The sequence below is a fragment of the Gadus morhua genome, chromosome 14, assembly GCF_902167405.1.
Source record: "Gadus morhua chromosome 14, gadMor3.0, whole genome shotgun sequence".
NCBI classification, from domain to species: Eukaryota; Metazoa; Chordata; class Actinopteri; order Gadiformes; family Gadidae; genus Gadus; species Gadus morhua.
Window position 1 is genome coordinate 8,526,123 of NC_044061.1, and position 22,591 is coordinate 8,548,713.

General features: G+C 43.9%; 1 protein-coding gene across 5 annotated transcripts; it reads left to right on the forward strand.

Moving 5' to 3' along the window:
* Positions 1-1,514: 1,514 nt before the first annotated feature.
* LOC115559070 (adhesion G-protein coupled receptor G5) lies at positions 1,515-22,448 on the forward strand. 5 transcript variants are annotated; one of them, XM_030377723.1, is made up of 15 exons: positions 1,515-1,621; positions 8,110-8,270; positions 8,797-9,056; positions 9,245-9,434; positions 10,077-10,128; positions 11,661-11,772; positions 13,631-13,753; positions 14,084-14,200; positions 14,607-14,649; positions 14,768-14,874; positions 15,221-15,336; positions 16,085-16,362; positions 16,660-16,759; positions 17,546-17,820; positions 21,395-22,448. In XM_030377723.1, exons 2-15 carry the CDS (start codon positions 8,204-8,206, stop codon positions 21,526-21,528), a joined length of 1,974 nt encoding a protein of 657 aa, XP_030233583.1. In that variant the 5' UTR covers positions 1,515-1,621; positions 8,110-8,203; the 3' UTR covers positions 21,529-22,448. The 5 variants fall into 5 exon arrangements, with proteins under 5 accessions (XP_030233583.1, XP_030233585.1, XP_030233584.1 ...); XM_030377725.1 differs by having other exon boundaries at positions 10,080-10,128; XM_030377724.1 differs by having other exon boundaries at positions 8,176-8,270.
* Positions 22,449-22,591: the final 143 nt, after the last annotated feature.

The window sequence follows — 22,591 nt, forward strand, 5'->3', positions numbered from 1 at the left end:
ATTTGATATGTCGATTTAATGATAAACATAAACAACATGGTTTGAAAATAGATTCACCAAAGAAAATATTCTTAAACTGTATTGTAAATTAAGACATATGCATCCTGTGTGTGAATGTGTGCGCGTGTGTGTGTCTGCGTGTGTGTGCATGTGTGTGTACATTGGCAAAGGCAGGCTGGATACCACACACATCTAATGAAAAATGGTAGGCTACATTAAGTTACTGTAGGTATACAGAAAAAATAGAATCTTATAACATACAATCCCTCTTCACATAGAGAATAAAGATAATATTAATGTTATGAACAAAATATAAAAAGCATAACGTTCATACATTGTGTGCATTTGTGTCTCTTGAGTGATATTCTGAACAGTTGTTGTTTTTTTGAGAACAGGGCAACATCTTAAACATCTTCTCTGGTAACAACTTTGTATGTAAGCGGATGGTGGTAACACTTTCAAAACATGCGTTACAACCTAACCCGCACTGTCATACATTACTAAACTAGCTGTATTGGCATGGTGCTTTGACATTGGCAAGGTAGAGATCCACCATTCTTTATTAGAGAAACTATAGTTTGACCTTATATAACTCATACAACTTTATCTGCAACGGTAAAAGTACTAGAAAACAAACAAACAAAAAAGTTTCTTTCTTACCTTAAAATTTGGATTTCCCTCGTAACTCCTGGAAAAATGGCGCCAACTAGTGGAACATTTCCATGAGTGATAGTAAAGAAAGGAGGAGGGAACTGAAACTGTTGTTATTGTGCTTAGATGTGTATAATTCATGCGCATATTAGAAACATTCTGGTCATACGTTTACTATTGCCATATTATATGTTTTTTCTCTTCCTTCCCTATCTCTATATGTTATTTCTGTCTACTAATCAATTTACTTTTCACAATAAATATGTTGTATGAATGTATTATCTGCATTTCATCTTAACTGTTCATTGTTTGTTGTTATATCACAGAGACATTGATTCCACTATAACTTAAGGGAGATGACTTCTTGACTACTATTAAACAATGGTTATACCGCCCTCTAGTGGTCTAGAATGAAATTATGGAAGTAATACTAAATAGGTAAAATTAATAATTGTAAACTACACATTCTGCGAGAGTAAATACATTACGATAAAAAAACAACACGCATTCAATTATGAATCCTTCCAAAAAGGTGCTTTAATGTTTGATTCCTCCGTCTAAATTAGTTTTATAGGATCTGGCTCATGTAAGAGGATCTGGCTCCTCTCAAAATAAAAAAATAATTCTTAATAATAAAACCTGTGCAGCCTGATTTCCTTTTATTCTATCTCTCCCTCTCTCACACACACACACACTCGCTGATCTCTCTCTCTCTCTCTCTCTCTCTCTCTTTGTGCACGGCACCTTCTCAGCAAGCAGGAGCGCCTGCAGCCGGAGGGGGCGCCAATATGCCTATTCCCCACACAGTGATATGATATGTGTGATATGATGATCATAGAAAACCGCCTCGTCCCGCCCCCCAATTGTCATGCAATGACAGATGGAGGGATCAAACTTACCGTCTCACCTCATCATCAAAACACCTTTAGTAGAAGACAAACGACCACTGACTGATTACTTCAAACATAAGGTAGGCCTATTTCTGATGAGAAGGTAACTGCAAACATAATGCACGTTTTTTAGGGTGCACCTGCCAGCGCCGAGTTCAGATGAGTCAATATTCTTAAGATCGCTGTGTGTGTTTGTGTGTGTGTGTGTGTGTGTGTGTGTGTGTGTGTGTGTGTGTGTGTGTGTGTGTGTGTGTGTGTGTGTGTGTGTGTGTGTGTGTGTGTGTGTGTGTGTGTGTATTTTATTGGTTTGTAAATAATTGCAAGTTAATTACATGTGTGTGTGTGTGTGTGTGTGTGTGTGTGTGTGTGTGTGTGTGTGTGTGTGTGTGTGTGTGTGTGTGTGTGTGTGTGTGTGTGTGTGTGTGTGTGTGTGTGTGTGTGTGTGTGTGTGTGAGTGTGTGTGTGTGTGTGTGCGTGTGTGCGCGTATTGTGAAATTGGCATTGGGAGCATGTGAAATGACAATGGAACGTGGAATGACAAGAACTTCAAGTTATGTGGCAGCTGGCGCCACGGCAACAACACCCTCACACTGAACTACATAAGAGCATGTGGAATGCTGCAAATCTTTCCTCAGGGGCTATGAATGAATCAATAACACAACACACACACACACACACACACACACACACACACACACACACACACACACGCACACACGCACACACGCACACTCGCACACTCAGATGGCCTAGTGTGAGTGCAGGCCAGAGAACAATGGGGCCATTTGAGCACGGTTAGGCCGAAAACGGCCAACGGCCACGGCCAGATGGCCTAGTGTTAGTGCACCCAGACTCAACTTAAAACGGTCACAAACAGTCCTGCCCCGGCCAACTGCATACGGTACTCTGGCGAACTTGTGGCTTATTGTCGAAGACTGGGGTTTGGGGGAGTCTGCTACTGAAAAGTAAAACTATCCCTACTAGTAAACGCGAAAAGACGGAAGGTTTACTACCCTATGTTTGTTGTGAGTTCACATGATCTCCATGCTAGTGACAGAGCAGTGTATCACCGTCACCACAGCTGCTGCTGTGGCTGGTTGTTCGACTACACACTGTGACTGTGTGTCACAGTGTGACACACAGAGACTGACGGTTTAACCCCATGTGTATTACCAGTGGCACGTAATTCATCCATTCACACTCAACACAGCGATGACCTTGTGAAGCGGAGGAGACGGGATACAGTGGGCTGTGTGTTCGACTGGTGGTTAAAAAGGGGCGATCCCCGCTCAGAGAGGGACACTTTCTTGTTTCTGGACTGGTGGTTGAGAGGAGCAGGTGTGCGTTTCAGCTTTGATGATGTTGTATTGTTTTAAACAGGGCTTGATTTCAATTTATTCTGTGGTATGAAACAGTAAGCGATTTAAACTTGAAGGAAGCCTTCAGAGATCACTTGGTTTATTAGGTAGGTTTCCCACACTAAATTCCAACGGCACACAGTTTCTTCTTGCTGATCGAGATAAATTTTTTTTATCTAAATCTGCAGCAATTGGACTTTCACTTCTGTATAGTGATCAGCATGATTGTTTTTGTGTGGGGGTGCATGTCTGTCTGTATGTATGTGCGTGTGGGCTTTATCAAATCACGGATGTGGGCGAATGGTGGGTTCTGTGTGGGAGTGCGGCTGCATGTGGATGCCCTGTGTGTCTTTAAACTCCCGGCTTAACTAGACGCCGGACTAGCCGGGGACCCCTCACCCCTACTCCAGCTCCCTGTCTCTCCCAATCTAGAGGCGGACAACAAAGAACGGCTTTTGTCACGCTATCCTCGCACATCACAACAAGAGAAGACAGTAGCGCACAAGCCACTTCTACTGTGATATTTGAGCCTATTAACCAGCTAGCCCAACTAGCTTGTTCAACATTATCAGACATATTGGAAACAGATACTTTAGCTTTGTGCTCTGACAGCATTTTGTGACTGCGTTGGACAGATTTGAACAATTTATGGTTCATGACCATATTTTTCGAGACCCTTACCGTAACTTCTGTGTTTAACCGAAATTCCCAACCTGTGTGAACCAGACCACTCATCGGCAAGTATCTGGGATGTCACTGAGCAGGTCACATTCTTAATTCATCATATAACATTCGCTATCTCACTCTCTGCTGCTCTCTATGTTAACCCCTCTATTGATCTTGCTCTCACACTCACTCTCTCTCTCTCTTTGGGCGAACAATATGAATCCCTTTCCCTCTTTTTTTCTCACATAATGTCTCAAACTATTCTCTATCTCTCTCTTGGTCTGACTCATCTTGTTTTGGCTGCGTGGCCACCCTTCACCTTGCATTATGCTGTCTACCAACTAGCGTGAACATAGTTTCGTTTTTGTCTGACAGACACTCAGTTAGTCATCAACCAGACAGCGATGAAGCATCACAATTCCTGGCAAGGAGATCAAGAGAGAGCGAGAGAGAAACAAACAGGGAATGAATCCATGGCATGGGGGTTGGGTTTAGAGAAGTTAGTATCAACAAGTAAACAGGTTTTCATCTAGATGAGTGTGGGTTTGAGCTGATGATTAGAAATGAACGCACTACAGCATGTACATACACAGAAGCTGTCAGGACCAGGGTGAGGCATGGCCGGAGAACATCACTCTGACTGACTCTTGGATGGCAAAGGAGCGCTAATGACCCGGTCCAAAGTGGTACCCAGATGGGCTCTGACAGCCCTCAATATGCACGCAGTGCTTAGTCACAGTTCTCATTCTGTTCCTTGAAAGGCTGTCCATCCACACACAATGACTGCCTTGGCCCTTCCTACATCCATGTGGAGTCCACTGTGTGACAGCAGCCAGTAAAAGAAGCCCACATCCCGATGGCAGAGTCAGCCTTTCACTCATGGATCCCCTCCTCCCTTGGGCCAAAGGAGCAGGCTGGAAGTGGTGGTGGAGGTGGAGGTTTATTATCTCATGAGGATACAGCTCTATGGACATGAATGACAGATAATCCCAATCACATTCCCCATAAAACATATATAATGTTCCACATGAAGGAGACATGAACCCAATCCTGTACGACCTGAAGAACATATCACAGTCTGGGGTTGAGCAAACCGTTCAGAACCCTCATGTGTGCAGTGCCCCGGTCACACCTTGATGATTTGGAAAACGTATCCAAAACTTATAAAAAAATAGAGAATCGCTGGCATACACTGGAATAATAAAATATGTATATATATATCCAACTTTGGTTCTAAACATAGCGTATTCATAACGAGTTTAACGTTTGCATAACGCATTAGTAACTTGTCCTTAATTACAAGATCTATACGCTTGGACGTTGAGATGCTTGTAGTCTGCATACCCCACAGCATGGCCCTCAAGGCCTCGTTGAATACTCACCCCAAAGATCTTGGGCTACAACAAGCAAGGACCTACCTACTACATAGGTGCACCTTCTGATATGATTATAACTTTATTCATTTAGCATATGTTTGTAGCATACAATGGATTTCTGATATTCAGAAGTCTTTAAAGAGCAGATAGGGGTGGTGGGTAGTCTGTGACTTTCTGGGATGGACCCCAGTACCTTCTCAATGGATGTGTGACCAAACAGAAATGAATAGACAAAATGAATGCTGACTTTGCTATTCTATACTATATGGACTATTATTTAGTAGATAGTTAACCAAGAAAGTAGTAATTGTATGGATCATGGTACTTGTCCTTTCAGATGGAGCCACTCCATTTGCATGAACAGCTAATGAAGAAGTCCACCCTTAGTAATGTGATCTTACACTCTCCGCTCTAGGGACAGACTAAACAACTCGATGAATGGAGAAAATTCAACCTTCGTTGCGAATCCCGTGACATCCAGGGATGTAGTGTCCTAATCCTGGCTCTCAATGATCACGTGTACGTGAAGGACGTGCACGTGAAGGACAGGGTACTCCACAGGCATTTCACCCAAGAGTTTGGACTGGAGGCCAAGAGTGGGTCCGGGAACATAGGGAAATTCTTTAGCCGTTTCCATTGAAAGCCGGACAATGCAAAAGGGTGTGGGGGCGGAGCTGAGAGAAACGGGAGGAGGGAGGAGAGAGAGAGGGAAAATATGAGGGCTGAGGTGTAATTACACCTTTACGTTCACACATGCCATTGCATGCAAAGACACCTACCTATACACTTCCCCACAGACACATGTTTTCATTAAAATGTTGTTGTTTATAACTCACTGTTGTGTGCCAACAAAGCAGTTAAAACAGGGATACATGCATCAAATACACACAGACACAGACACACAGACCTCTCGGTCTACATTGTATTTTAATGGAAGTCCCCGGTGTGTGCAGTCGATGTCTAATCTTGGTGGGGACACTCTGGGACTTCAAATCTAGACAATATTGAGCTAAATTTTATGTATTTCCCCTCTTCTATAGGCTTCAGTCTCCCAGTCGGTGTTCATGCAACCTGCTCATCTTCTTTGATTCCTCCCCTCAGAATACAGGAGGAGTCAAACGGCTGTGCTGGGAAGACATGATACCAAGAGCCATATTTAACAGGACAGTTGTACTTATAAACACAACTGGACCAAAATGTCTATCATTGTATTAATGTTCACTCCCCCCATCATTGAGCAGTAAAAATAAGTGAACCATAAAGGCAAGGCAAGGCAACTTCATTTATGTAGCACTTTTCATACACGAGGCAGACTCAAAGTGCTACACATTGAAATATAGTCATACAAAAAATGAAATAAAATAAAATAGATAAGTAAATGAAAACAAAGGCAAATTTAAAAAGAGACTGCAATGTGTTTAAGATTTAGCAGAAAGCTAAAGCAAACATACTGTAGCGACCGATGTTGCACAAAATGAGGTCGATGATTGATGGGGAGTTTGTGGGGGGAAAGGAGTTGCAGCCTGATAGGCCAGTTGGGATAGGGGGCGGGAACAGCTAGCCAGTGTTCGGTATCGCCATATTGTTTTGGGCACTCCTCCAACCCCGTAGTTAGTTGGTACAAAAAGGATAATAAAAGCCTGGTTCTCCGGTTAAATGCCAGCCCCTCTGTGTCCTCCTCATTCCGCTAGTTAGTCCCCACAGACGGACTGCAAACGCTACGAAACAATAAAACAAAGTAATAAAATAGAATAGATCCGTAAAGTAAAAGTAAAAAAACAACAACAACAAAAAAATGCATTGTAGAAAGTGCAATGTGAAGGCAATTTTGCATTGGAATAGATATGTAGCATATTGTGTAGGAGGCCTTGACTGTACTGTGAATATTTGAACTAAATTGCAAAGTCGCACTTGATTGACAACTCCCTCCCCCCCTTCTGCTTCATACTCATACAGAGAATGAAGGTGAAAAATGTAAGAAAAACATTAACCACAATTTTCAGAAAATTATGATATGAAAATAACACATTTCGTAGACAACCCACGTGGAAATGCAATTTACCCAATATGGAAATGTGTGTGTGTGTGTGTGTGTGTGTGTGTGTGTGTGTGTGTGTGTGTGTGTGTGTGTGTGTGTGTGTGTGTGTGTGTGTGTGCGTTTGTGCGTGTGCGCGTGTGCGCGTGGCGCGTGTGCGTGTGTGTGTGTGTGTGTGTAAACGAATATTTTGCCAGGAATCATTATCGAGACTGGAATTGTTTTGCTAATCATGTAACAAGATTTAACAAAGACCTTTCGACACTTGGTTGTTTTTGTTTTAGACGGAATCACAAAGTTGAACTAGGTAGCTTCTCTATCCAATTTCTGGTGTTATTTCCACTGCAGCTTTCGGTAGCTTTTTCATCTCTTTTTTTGTCTTTCTCTCAGTCTCTTTGCGGTTAACAAGTTCCTCTGTCTGTCACGTTGTCTTATCATGGTTTAACAGGTTCCCTTTACTTGTTTCATGCATGACACAACTTGATGGCAGCAGTGGCTGAACCAAGGTGCAGTTTTTCTACTTCCCATTTACATGCATTGGTGAGCTTTTCCTAAAGGCCAGTAGTCAGACCCAGGGAAAGACCATGCACTGCATGTAAAGTATCTTAAGTTCCCAAAAGGCTTTGGCAGGGTTTCTGTAAGCTAGAGAAATCTACCAGGAAATGTAAGTTACAAGAAGACATAAGAAAGGGTTTTTGCTTGTGTACTGTGTGAGTGTGTGTGTATGTGTGCCAGTGCTTTGGCTGTCCACCTGAAGGGGAATAATGTTTCCATTGACAAAGGCTTAGAACAGGCCAATGTGTGTATTTTGAGCCTTTGTGTCCAGTTGTAATCTTGATAGGAGAATATAGAGATAGCAATACAGGCCTCTGGAAACAATGCTATCAGAAAAGGAAAAACGTTGAACCTGTTTCGCTTGCACAGTGCTTTATTTAAAAAAAGGCTACATGATGCACATTGTAATGAACAAGGTTCACTCGTTATTTTCACTACATAAATCTTGTCCTTCCATTATCCAGCCAGTTTTGAATTTTGTGGGACGGTTCCATATAGATTACAAACATGAAGGGTGTCTTTGTTATGTCTCATGCCGCATGAAGCTTGAAATATTGTCTTCATATCTTATCCGGCAGCTTGGTCCAGTAGTGGGTCCTGTCCACCGTGCTCCCCCAGTAACCCCTGGCTCGTCTTGTCTCCAGGGGCGACGGTTGGCTTCCTCTGGGTCTCATGGAAACCAGGATGATGGACAGGTCTCTGCTGACGTTGCTCCTGCTGCTGGTGGGCTGCTCAATCGGTGAGACATCCACAACACTACCTCTCTCTCTTCCACTCTCTTGCTCTCTCTCCACCCCTCCGTCTCTGTGTGTAAATCCCCCTCCCTTTCTCTCTCCTATATATCTATCTCTGTCTATCTGTTCCCCCACTCTATATATATCTATCAGTCTATCTGTCTCTTGCTACTCTCTCATGCTTCTCCCACTCTCTCCCTAGCCCCTCTTTCTGTCTCTCTCTCTATCTTTCCCTACCCCAGTCTCTATATATCACTCCCCCCCCACTCACCCCCTTTCTCTACATGTCCATCTACCTATGTATCTACCTGTCTTATCTTTTTTCTCTCTCGCTACCTCTTTATCTCTTTATCTTTCCATGGCTATCTGCACCCTGTACCCCATACTCTCTTGCTATCTGTCCATCTCTCTGTCCCTTCTTTCTCCCGCTATACGCTTATCTATGTCTCTCTATGCCCAGACAGGTCTGCATCCTTTCATCTGTCATAGTCTAACACAATCAAAGCTCATTGAGCAATACTTTCAATAAAGGCTCCTGCGTATACGACAAGAACTTCAAGTTCTGTGGCAGCTGGCGCCACGGCAACAACACCCTCACACTGAACTACGACCTCTCGCCCGGCTGTGAGAACATCACCGTGTCGGCCAATGACAGTTCCCTGTCGGTGATCGGACAGATCACCTCTCAGTGCACCAAGTCCGGGTCCAAGTCCTTGAAGATTGACTTGGTAGCTCTGTGGACCGTATTCTGTGTGCACTGGGAACCTCTGGAGGACCACCTCAGGCTGGAGGTATGTGAAGCCACGCTAGAACTTATGATCTGTAACATCATCAGGAATGAGTGCCTGTATTTACCCATTCCTGATGATTAAACTAGTGTGGATGGCGGGAAAAAAGTAATTAATGTGAGCTTCAGAACTGTCATTCAACTGTCACGACAACACATATGTACTCAGTGCATGTCTTTGTTTGACTGTAGCTTCCCAAGCAGAATTTCACCCTATGCGAGGCCTCGGGCATGCAGACCTGCTTGTGCGAGTATCTGTCGCCTGAGGGAGGGAACCGGCCAGACGGAGTGTACGGCATCGGCCACACCTCCATCCAAGGAGATCCACTCGAGGATAAAGTGCTTACAGCCTACGTCTTTTTGGGAGAACCCATCAACTGCAGTAAGTATGCCTGGATGCATATTGATTTCAAAATGAACATCTGCCACCACGTTGGTAAATGAAAAAATATGTTGGACCCTGGATGGATGGATTGGTGGATGGCTGGATGGACGGTTGGAACTATTTGTAGATAGATAGAAGGGTAGTTGATTGATGAGTGGATGGATGGGGAGATAAATGGGTGGATGGATGGATGACTGGGCAGATAGATGGATGGGTCGATGTATTGATGGATGTATGGGTGAATAGATGGATTGGTAGATGGATAGATGTCTTGGTAGATGGATAAATGTCTCCTATTTAATGGAGGGGGCGGATTTTCAAGTGGCTAGGGCGTTTGACTCCCATCTGAAGAGTTCTGGACTCCAACTCCAATGTCCTCAGACTACCTGTAGAGCTCCTTGGGAAGATTCCCTTTTCCTGTTCATCTACCAGGTTGACATGGCGCTCCAAAAAAACGTTTGCTTTGGAAGCAGCGTCTGTTAAACCACTAAATAGTAAACAGTAATTATGCCAATTACAAGACTGTGTGTGTGGGGGGGTGGGTGGGTGTGTGTGTGTCGGTCTGTCACTGTAGACGTATATGGGGGGAGGATGAAGGGGAGGAACAACATAATAATCACCAGACTTGTTTCTTCTTAGCAGGAGAGGAGCCCTGTGACAACGCCAGCCAGAGATCCAACCAAGTGAAGATGTAATTTACCTTCTCCTTTCTTCTCCATTCTCTCACCACATAAATGTGTTCATGACGTATTATTTCACAGGAACCACTTCCCCCTCCTAAACGAGCTCAGCCGTATGAGGCTCAGTGTCATCAAAGCTGGGTAGCTGCGAAGACAGAGGAAGTCTCACAGTTCAAGAATTAACACACGTGATGTACTGTCACAAGCTAGAGTTATGTGTTATGTGCGTGCTGTGGCAACCCGGGCCCAGGAATGTCTCAGAGGTATAAGGAATCAACACTTCATGGCTGGTTCAAAGCCCGGGAGGGCATTTATTCGGGATAACTCAAAACACGTCCACGTGGGGAAAACGAGAAAGAATACGCTGACTCCGGGAGACTGGGAAAAGAGGGGACAATGTTCGGTTCTCTTGGGGAGCAGGGGGTCGTTCCCGTCGGGGTTCCACTTCACGGCTATCGGTGGCCGGGATGCGTCCTCCTTTGGGGCCTGTCGGGAGCGGCTCGGTTCACCTTCCGTCGGCTTGTCCGTCCGTCCGGTTTACTCCTGTTGCTCCCAGCTCCAACTCTGCTGGGGGACAGGAGAAAATGTTTGTTAAGAGGTGCCTCGTTCCCTATCTCTCTGATTAGTGTGTCGGGAGGGACGTCCTCTGGCTCCGCCTGCTAGGTATGGGCGGTACACGCCCTCCACAACCTCTCCCCTGGGCCGTCCAGCCCGAGGGGTTTGGGACGGGTTGCCAAAGTATGTAAGATTAGGACATGTACAGTGTGAAGCAGAACTTCATGACTGATCTGTTCCCGGTCTCTGCCTCTTTGACATGTTCAAGTACAAAGGAGTTTATTTCAATTTTTGCCTTTTGCAAACCTTCTGACCATACACTATATAAGGTACAAAACGTTTGGTTTGAATCAGTGGTATAGTCGGTGTATATATATTGTAGGTATATATGCGCACGTATACACTGTATACCCTCTATGAGAGCTCCGGGAATTTTGTGAACAAATTTCAAAAAGGATACAAACAATACAAAACAATATTGTTTTGTGACAGAACTTTAATTTCAGCAGTTTGGTTTGCAAATACCGGGTCGAGAAATGTGACACCCAACTGAACAAACGTTGCTGAACATGCAACGAGGGGAAGAGGCAGTGCGTAATATGTGTTGATAGGGAGCTTGAGGGTGATGAAGCGTAAGCAAGCGGGTAGGGAGTGACGAGAACGCATGCAGAGCGGAGGGAAGGGTAGGCGTCGAAGGTGTCAATGTGGCTACTTGTGTAGACTACCAGTAATACGGCTCCCTATTTGAACTGCTAGATCTCGGCAGACTGGTAACTGTAAAAGTTGATCTTGGTTCAAAGACGGTGGGGCACCCCTGGTGTAGGGACCAGGCAACAGCCATACTACTTGTTGGGAACAGACCAGTCCACAAACATGGTCGTGGCTCACATGCACCGTACGGTGTGTGTGTGTGTGTGTGTGTGTGTGTGTGTGTGTGTGTGTGTGTGTGTGTGTGTGTGTGTGTGTGTGTGTGTGTGTGTGTGTCTAGCACCAAGATCGAGATCGGCTCTCATGTGGTGGGTAACGTGACTCTGCCGAAAACCAACGCCATCGTGGTGGAGATGAAGGAGAACTTCCACTGCTTTGACTTCAAGGCCCCCGTAAGACACCAACACACACACACACACACACACACACACACACACACACACACACACACACACATACACACACACACACACACACACACACACACACACACACACACACACACACACACACACACACACACACACACACACACAAAGTTTCCAGCGGAGGGGAAGGTTTCACTTGAGCGAGGGGTTGGAACTTTCATGCTTGTGGAAATTACCACCAAAGTTTCAGACCGCGATCACACAGTCTATACAATCTATTCATACAGCGATGACGCACCTCTACAATGCACTATTGGCTAGGTGGCTGCCAGACAGGTTTACTGGGCTCCTCCAGACAAGGACAAAGGATGGTTTATTGTAAGAGCTTGTAGACAAAGATCTGATGCTCAGCCGTCCTCCACACACACTCCACAACAGCTCAAAATAATTACTAATCAACACAGGGGACAAACATTACATAAAATGTCACAGGAACAACAGGTAGTGAATGGGGTTGGGGAGGGACCGTTTCAAAACACACCCCACAAGGATTGAGGGGGGTGCGAAGGAGAAAGTTCAGGAAGAGGGATAGGCACCTCAGGCTTAGGGCTAGCCGGCTCAGGCTTGGGAAGAGGGCTAGGAAGGTCCCGAAGAGGTCTGTCAGGAACAGGACTAGGTTGGTCAAGAACAGAGCTAGGAATGTGAGGAACCTTTAATTCATGTAAGAAATGATTTAACAGCCTCTAGGTTACTTTTGTATGTTTGTGGCACTTTTTTGGACAATAATGACAAGTAGACCCATTTACTGCCAGCCATTGTGAGGACGTCCATCTCATCGGCTCATAAAAACCCTTCCGAAATTGAACACACATCAAACAGAGCATGGAATTAATTCTTTAAAAAACACTTTGTACACTCATTGCTGTGCTCTCTTCTAAACCATACAATGCGGCGTGAGAGTGTTCCCTTATTTGTGCGACACTGACCGAACTGGTGGAGGAAAGAGTGAGGCTGACCATGTCCTCTAGAGATGCCCATCTACATCCTCATTGGTGGTTATGGTGATTCTCTGTATGTAATTTGATTCATTGTCGGATGGTGATTGAAGTCTATCACTGCTGTGATGTTTCTGAAATGTTGGATTGGAAGGCCCTCTTCATATCTCACATTAAATTTCGGCTACTGTGTGTGTAAAAGGATGATACCGTCAAGGACTTGAAATTAAAAAGCTTAATGAGTTCTGGGAAACCTTGTAAGTTCTCAGAACTCTCATTGAGATGTCCCAGCACCTGACAGCGGCGAAGCCTTTGAGACCACCAGACGTTTGTAGAACCAGAAGCATCCAGCAGCCTCCACCACATCCTTTGAGAACACTAGGTCTGCCATTTCACATAAGCACCTCAAACGGATTCTGTCTTTCTAGAACATTTCTTAAATCAGCCACAGGCAAAATAGTCAAATGAATCAGATATAATTGAAATTGTCACACAAAATCATGTATTGGCCATTTTTGTCTATTTCTGTCTATTGCATGCTGTGCGCATGGTCACAGCCTGTGCATAAATGCACTCCTGATTTTTGCACATTTTAAAGCCAAGCACAAATTGATGATCCCCACGTTTGGTAAAAAATACCGTGCGTACACATGGATTACGCACTGATACATTTTGATTACGAGGCCCTCTAAAAAAATTAAAAAAAAATCAAAAAACATAAGGAGCCAGTAGGAGCAGTTTGGGGATCGAACCCAGAACCTCCTGAGAGTCAAACGCTCTGACTACTGAACATCTCAGTCCACACGGTGCTGTTCATGGCTCATCAGTGTGACATCCTCCTCCTACGGTCACATGAAGGTAACGCTGTCTGTCTCTCTGTCCTCGAGGTCCCCGACGGTGCGGACCCGGAGACCCTCCCCTCCATCCACCTCCCCACCTCTCTGAAACCAGCCCCCGGGAAGACAGCCAAGCTGGTGTGCACCTTCTTCAGAAACAAGACTCTGTTCCAGGTACAGCCCATGGCCTTCTGTCAGAGAACATGACCTGGTTGTTCCTTTAAGAGGGAGTAGGACAGGGGGCATGTCTGTACAGGACTCTAGTGATCTGGAACTGGTGGTATTTCCTGAGAATGTAAAAGCTCAGGCGTGGAGCCAAAAGACAAAATACCTTTTGCACCCACACAATGAAACACACAACACAAATATTTTATTGGTTTGTAAATAATTGCAAGTTAATTACATGTTTGTGTGTGTGTGTGTGTGTGTGTGTGTGTGTGTGTGTGTGTGTGTGTGTGTGTGTGTGTGTGTGTGTGTGTGTGTGTGTGTGTGTGTGTGTGTTAGGAGCCGAAGAGGGATGTGGAAATACTGGAGGATGTGGTGGGAATTACCGTGGAGAATGAAGTCATCACTAATCTGAGGGAACCCATCAGGATTGGTTTCCACCACGAAGCCTTAAATGTAAGTGAATGTGTGGGTACATGTGTGCATCCACATAGGGATCAGTATATCTCTACAGTTTTTACACGTTAGCTTGCCTGTATGAATTTGTGACAATAAATCTGTTAACAAGGCCTCTGTCATGCACCACTATTTTCAAATATAAGATTAATCACCGCGATAAAACATAAAAATAAAACATTAAAATATTGCAGAAGAGTTTGACCATTTGTTGTCAAGGCTCTCCATGTGCGTTCTCCATTGGTCCAAGTAAGACCAATGCTGTGAATGGTTCAAACTCTTCTGCAATGTGATATTGTGTTTGTTGCAGAACGCAGTTTAATAATACTTCTATTTTTTTCTAGCCTGAAGAGATTTTCACCTTCAACCAATACATTTTGAATCCCAATATTCTTTCCATTTTCAGAAAACCCATTCACGAAAATGTGTCTCGTGGGACACCAAGACAGGTGTGGATCAAATCGTAACCATTGAAACCCTCTCCATTAAGCATCTCCACGACCTCATGCCTGCCTGTTTACACCATGTGCCGCCTCTATCTTTCATACAAACCCTGTGTTGCTGTAGATCCACAGAAGGTCAACTGGAAGGAGGATGGATGTGTGACAGAAGGCATGGGAGCCAAGAAAACAGAGTGCCAATGCTACCATCTGACATACTTCACCATAATGGTGGTAAGTTGTCTTAGAGACAGCATGCATCTTTGTCTTTATCATTGTGTCTCTTGAAAGGGGGCAGATCAAGTCACGTCATCAAGCATATACTGTATGGTCATTATAGCAAAATAGCAACCTCAGGCTTTATTTCACAATATTGACCGTCTCGCTGAACACGATCCAGCTTATTACACGGCTACTTACTCAGGAAAGTAAAAATTTAACAAAAAATACAACAACAAAAGATCATTTGGAATTCCAAATTATTTTATTGGATCCAACAATTTTTTTTTTAAATTTAAACACAGACAGATAACCCTGAAGAGATGTAATTGTTGAGCAAAATCTTTTTGGGCTCTTCCAGCGACTGGAGCGTCGAACTGTGCCCCACCTGCTGGCCCTGACAGTCATTACATCCTTGGGCAACGCCGTGTCCACCATCAGCTGTGTTGCCCTCCTCATCTTCCTCTGCAACAAACGGTAATGCCTAATTAGCAACACAGTGCCACATCCAGGGCTCTACGCTAAACTTTTTCCCAAGGAGTACATGTGCTCCCAAAAGAAACATGTAGGAGTACGAGTACACAAAGAAAGTAGGAGCTCACACTGCTCTCCCTCTACAGAGCCCGTTCACTGAGGTGCGAACTGCGAGCAAAAATTTTGAAAAGTGTAATTTTACAGTTGGTGTTTTTCTTTACTTTACTGGTAAATTATTTCTCTGGTTCCTACATATCTATTTTTAGGTCCAACTGTAGAGCCCTGCTTTGTGTTGATATCGATTCAGAATGATAAGATTAATGTTATAATAATTATTCATAATGCAGATATTTTTAAATTATATAATGTCATTAATATGATCAATGCCAAAACAATCGTGGTTTGTTTAACTAATACAATTATGTAATGTTCTCTCTCTCTTTTGTCGATCTCCCACTCCCATTTGTCTATTGCTCTCTCTCTATCTCTTTACCTCTCTCTCTCTCTCTCTCGCTCTCGCTCTCGCTCTCGCTCTCTCTCTCTCTCTCTCGCTCTCGCTCTCTGTCTCGCTCTCTTTCTCGCTCTCTGTCTCTGTCTCTGTATCCGTATATCTCACTCTGTCTTTCTGTCTGTCTGTCTTTCTCTCTCTCACTCTCACACTCTTTCCCTCTCCCTCTCACTCTCTCTCTCTCTCTCCCTCTCCCTCTCCCTCTCCCTCTCCCTCTCCCTTTCCCTCCCTCCGTCTCTCCAGGAGAGCGAAGGAGCAGTCTTCCCCGGTCCACCTGGGTTTAGCCGTGTCGCTCTTCCTCCTCAACCTGCTCTTCCTCCTCAACCTGCTCTTCTTCTTCACGGGGACTCTGGCCAACGTGGGAGGGGAGGGGCTCTGCCGCTGGGTGGGGCCGGGGCTTCACTACGCCCTGCTCAGCTCCTTCACCTGGATGGCCATGGAGGTGTTCTACACCTTCTGGATGGTCTACATGGTGTTTAGCCCCTCCCCCAGGGCCTTCTTCTGGTACCTGATAGGATTTGGTGAGTCACATGTTTGTCTGTAGTAACGTTTCCATTGAGCTGCAGCTTTGCACATTATGCTGCAGTGAGTAGAAAAAGCCAAGTTGTGAAGGAAATTAATTGACTTAAGTCTGAAAACGTACCAATTTTCTTTTAAACATAATTTTCATTCTTAATATTTTCTGAATTAGATGGTAACATGGCTTGTGGGTACCTTGTGGTACCCCAATACATCACCATTTTTAGGAGATGTATTTCGATAGAGGTTAAATAAGTATATGAGTACAAACTGTAACGGTGTTTCAACGTGTTTCTCAGCTCTACCAGCTCTTCCAGTCCTCATCCTTGTACGCATAGGAAACATTTACGGTATAATGGAGGTGGGGCCCAGCGATGATCCCTCCAACCCCTACTTGATGTAAGTAGTAAGTACATGTGTTTGTGTTTGTGTGTGTGGGGGGGGGGATGTGCATGTAGACTCAAAAGTCAAGACAAACACCACCCAGGTTTCATTGCAAAAGCAGGAAAAACATGACATTATCCTGCGACCTGGCAATTCCTTTATGAGATATTGCGTCTAGGACAGAGGAGACTTGAAAATAAAAGCTCATTTTCCTTTTTTTAAGAAAATAACCTTTTTAAATGAATGCATTTTACAGTCTCCTCTATAGCATCTATAGTGACCGACAACAGTTTCACTGAGCCTTTAAACACAGTTTCACCCCCTCCCCGCAATGCAACTGTCCTTATATCATAGGTGGGAGATGTTTAACTGAAGCACAGAGGCCCCTGTGTTGTTTCCAATGTGTGCAAACTCCAGGTAGTTTGTGTTCATTAGTTTTGTTTAATTCACTCCAGGCCAAATGGAAAAGCATTCAGTGGGGCTAGATAACACATCATGAACATAAAAATAGGTTAGATTACAAACCCCAAGCAGCCCAATCAAAATATCACCAGTTGCATCACTATATCCCATCATCGATTGAAATCACTGTTCCTACTTTGATACCCTTTTTACTCGTTTTTAGCAGATTGTTCGATATGAAGTCTCACTCACAGTAAATTCATTAATGAGAAGCTTGGGTTAGGCTTCTTGCTCAAGTATGCTTTCTGGTAGACGGTGGACAAGGGGGTTCAAACCCAGAGCTTTCTGTCTCGGAGTCAAAGCACCCTCTGGACTAAACCCTTGTACCTCCCCCTCCAGGTGTTGGATGAAGAACACTCCACAGGCAATGCTGGCCCACTACCTGATCAACATCAGCATGCTGGTGGGCCTGGTGTCCTCAGGCCTGCTCATGCTCTTCCTGGTCTACTGGAAGATCCGCACCCGGAACGAGTGGAGGCACAAGAAGGTGGCCTTCCTCAGCATCTGGGGGCTCAGCTGTCTTTTCGGGACCACCTGGGGCCTGGGCTTCCTGGACTTTGGACCCCTCAGCACCTTCGTCCTCTTCCTGTCCTGCATCCTCAACTCGCTTCAAGGTGAGCAGCAGATCTGTCAGTGTCTCTCTCTGTCTCTGAGATGGTCATTATGGTCAACGTCGTAGGGGGGATTGTTGTCATTGCATTAGGTATTTAATATTGAAAGATATCAGTTAAGTTAAAATAATATATATTATTACACAACATTATTCCTTATGAATATATATATTTCAGCAATATTTTCATGCATATTTCATGCAAATAGTCAATATACAGTGACCCTGTATTCTTCATTTGTTTTTCTTCATAGTTGTTAGATTGTCTATGTTAGTAAGTATCGATAGCCACATTGCTACAACAGAAACAACCTCAGAAACCAATCTCTTGAAATTTGAGTTGGTTGGTTTAAAGAGCCTATTTTTTTTTTAATCCTGGCATGGAAAGTTGTGTACTTGTCACAATCGGCTCCTGGCTTTCCATCCCATTGCCAGCCCTGCCAGTACTTTCCGGATCACCTGCCTGCCACTCCCACCTCATCAGTGCAACCACCTTCACCTGTGTTCCGTCACCTTATTTAAACCCACTCCTTCCGCACAGTCTATGCCAGGTTGTCTTACTAGCATGCACAGCGCTCTAGTTCTATTTCCCGGATTGCTTCCTCGGCGTCGACCCTGCTTGTCCCTGACCCTTTCTCGTCCCTGACCCGTTCTCGTCGGTCCTGCCCTGGTAACCTGAACAGCCTTCTCTCCCTGACCCCTCTGCCTGCTCGCCCCTTGTCTTTCTCCAGTAAGCTTGGATTCCCGTTTTTGGACAATAAAACTGCTGAACTGTTCCAATGCTGGCCTTGGTCTGTGCTGTTCTTGGGTCCAACCTCATGCCCCACTACAGTGCTGTGCTTTGACACTGTTTTCAGCCTGCCGTTGTGTACTGTGCTTTGACAACATTTCAGCCTTCTGTTGTGTAGTGTTCTTTGCCACAGACTTTCAGCCTTCTGTTGTGTAGTGTGCTTGCCGCAGACTTTCAGTCTGCTGTGGTGTAGTGTGCTTTGACAGTTTCTGCATTCTGTTGTGCAGTATGCTTTAACACAGACTTTCAGCCTACAGTTGGTGGTTTCAGTTCGAAAGATTGCCTTGCTATCCAGGCCTAAGCGCTTATCAGAGTATAACATGTATCCTTGACGTACATTGTGCTGTCCTATCTTAAGTGTGGATCCTATTGGGACCACACAGTTCTTCATTTAAAAATATATTAACATCATTGGTTTTATTATTGATGTGTCCAACTGGATTTGCCTAAATAGGATATACAACATGCATGACTTATTATTAAGCAAGTATTTGCAGTTAAAAGTACTTCATGGATGTGTCATCAATATGATAACGTCTTATCTAACACAACTTTATAATTTAATTAAAACAAGCAAACCATGGTGGCGTACAAATATTTTATATATTTCTTGTGTAAAGTCTTGAACATAATGATACATTATCATTGTCCCATTGTTGGAGGACTACCAGCCACCTGAGACTTCGTCGGATGCAGTCTAGGGTCAAAGGGCAGCTTGTTGCCTATTGCACACTTAAGGCAAAAGTCATGATTCATGAGTTAATGTATCCGGTATAATAATGACGTCCCCTCCCTAAAGCATGCTAACCTGGTTGTTCTAGTGGGTTTCCTGGTGGTGGTCACTACAGGGTAGTTTCAATAGTGTAGCATATTGTTATGGGGAAGTAGAGCAGGTGGACCAAAGTACTCAACACAGAGACACTGACGCAGAGGAATTGAAAAGGTGTTTTACTGAGGGCAACAAATAAGTAAAGGCGGGGAACGAGGGCCGAGGGGCTTGATGGCAGGCGGGTAGTCGGACAGGTGAGGGTTAGGCAACAGGCGGGTAGTCGGACAGGTGAGGGTTCAGCAACAGGCGGGTCGGCAGACTGAACAGAGGGACAACACAGTTTAGGGAAAGAACCCTATAACCAACAATCTTGACACATGGAAGGGCCAGGGACGAAGTACTGACTGTTAAGTGTAAACAATGATACAATGATGTGTGCTGATGAAGATTGTCGGTAGGTGCGTAGATCCAGGTAAATGGATGGATGACGTAGGATGAGAGACACTGACCCCCACTAGGTGGCAGCAGTGGACGGTGGGACACACTTCCATCTTTTTGGACTTGCATTTAAAATGATCCTACTCATATTGGGTATATAGTATACATATAAAAAAGAGTAATCCATTATTTATTACTTGTTAGTCATTTCAAAGTAATTAGTTACATTACAATATTACTGTCTTTGAATTGCAAGGCATTACACTACTTTTTGCATTACTTTCACCAAAATAACAGGAAATATGGCTTTGGTGTTCCCTTTAGATCTTGTGTTCAATGCAGCTCTTTAGGCCTACACAGCAGGAGGTGATGTGATATGGCATAATGACTGAGCTAGGCTTAAGGCTAATACAAGTAAAATATAATGGTTGCAGTTATGGCTCATGGTGCAATCCAATTCAAAATAGAAATACTGTAACTTTAGGTATTCATATTGAAATCATTAGAGCTAGAGCCTACTGAGGTAGATTGTAAAAAAAAAACTTGACATTTAGCCCTCTTTCTGGTTTGTCTAGGATGAAATAGAGTGCTTGACACCGACATTTGGAAATTTGGTCCTGTCTCAGGTATTTGGCTCATTTCGAATCGCCCCTGCCTGCTTCACAATGCCTGGCTATGGGAAGGCCTATTCACGAAACTGTCATTAAAGGCACCCAGTGCAACTTTCGAGGCTTAAAAATAAACATTAAATTTCTAGTCTTTTTTACACGTAGTAAGTTTCAATAACTCCATACCATTACATACCGACATTCAAGCAGCAAAGATGAGACGTCGTTGTGTGGTGAGAACTGATAGAAAATCGATAACAACAACAATGCCGCCATTTTCTTTATTTTTTGTAACCTACAATAAATAAAGCAGGCTAACAGTCAATGGAAAAATGGCTTCTCCCCACCGGCGATTGTTGTTGTTTACGATTTTCTATCAGTTCTCACCACACAGCGACGTCTCATCTTTGCTCCTTGAATGTCGATATGTAATGGTATGGAGTTATTGAAACTTACTACGTGTAAAAAAGACTAGAAATTGAATGTTTATTTTTCATTGAATGTTTACATAAAGTTGCACTGGGTGCCTTTAAAACAACCCTAAATCTTCGTTTTCAGAAAGGTGAAACTCACCCAGTGGTTAGTGTTGTTCGTTGAGGTTCCCAATCAAGTATTGTAGCGAAATACAGTTTATGTCGTGTTTTATTTGGGATTTTGTAAATCCATTGATTTCTGTTTGAAGACTCATTGCTACTTGACCGGAAACAGAAAAGCGGGCGGGTTGTAGTCTTTTCGCTCCGTTCTAGCCCTACTGTTGATACGGAGAACCGAGCGAAAAGACTAGAACCAGCCACCCTGGACTCTACTGCTGCCGTGATCTTCTCCTCTAGCACTAAGATGAAGGAACATTGGTGCAGATTTTTTTTTTATCTCTTTAATTTCTATCACTGGGCTGTACTTTCTACCCATGTGCACCTCCCGTCTGAGATGAATGCAGTCTGATCCCTGATTCCCATGTGCTTAACCCGTGCAGGGTTCTTCCTGATGCTGCGCTTCTACGTGCTGGGCTGGGTGAAGAGGCGTGAAGAGGGAGACTCGACCCTGGGAAGTAGCAGCCTGACCGGCTCTGCCAGGCAGCAGATGCTACAAGTCCAGGAGAAACAGTAGCAAGAGAAGCCAGAGGCCTCACCACTTCACTGGAGACGAAAGGACAAATAGGGGAAAAGACCTGTGGTTCAACGACGCATGGGCCTTTGTATCGCCGTGCATGTCAATTTGGTAACAGGTGGTTAAAAAAAGAAGCAGTGGTGTTGTTGGTTGGCAGTTGCACGCTAGAGCCGTGCGACCTTGGAGGCTTCCAGTTCCTGTGTATCTACTCATCTGTCATTTTTGTTTCTGGTCTAAATTCATTGTGATTGTTAAAAGTGTTTCCATGTCACCTTTAGTTTGAGATTCTAACTAAAGGTGCATACAGAGTTAAGGTATCAAACACTGGCGCTGTTATTTCTACTGGTGGCGAGCGAGAGAAGCCCCCCCTGTGTTGTGCTCCAGGAAGTATCTCATAGGCAAATGAAGAGGCGGTCTGGTCTGTGACGAGGGGCTGAGGCGGCCGGCTCCTTCTTGACCGCCATTCAACAGTGCAGGACTGGGGCCTGTACTTCAAACAAACTCTATCAGAACTGGGTTGAGTCTAGTTCATAAGGTTTAAAGTGGATTTATTATTATTTGTATTCTTATTTTTAAACTTTTATGAAAATGAAAGAGATTCAACTGATTTTTTCAGGGTAATACTCCAAAGGTGTTTTATTTTTCTCCTTCTTGATACCTCTGATAAGCTTTTTTTATACATTTCCTTTCTGTTTTTGTGATTCTTAAGACTTGATTTTATGCTCACATCACTCCCTTGAAGCAGCACTTTAGTTATTTTTCAGCAAGCGTTGTGATGTACCAATAGCACCTTTTCACTCTGGCTCTCTGGGACTTTTAATTTGCAAGTTTTCGCCGATAGAGACCTGATTCCGTCAATTACAGTACAATTCAAGGTTAGAATAATACTGTTGAATAAAATAAATCTTTCACTGTTTTTATTCACGCTGTATATTTTTCTAACACATTTTCCATAATTGCAGATTTTTATGCTTGTTTTTATGTTTGTAATGTTGTCCACATATTTGTGTTTGTCCGATAATCTACTGTACATTGAGTGACTATTTATTCATTCAGTCATTTT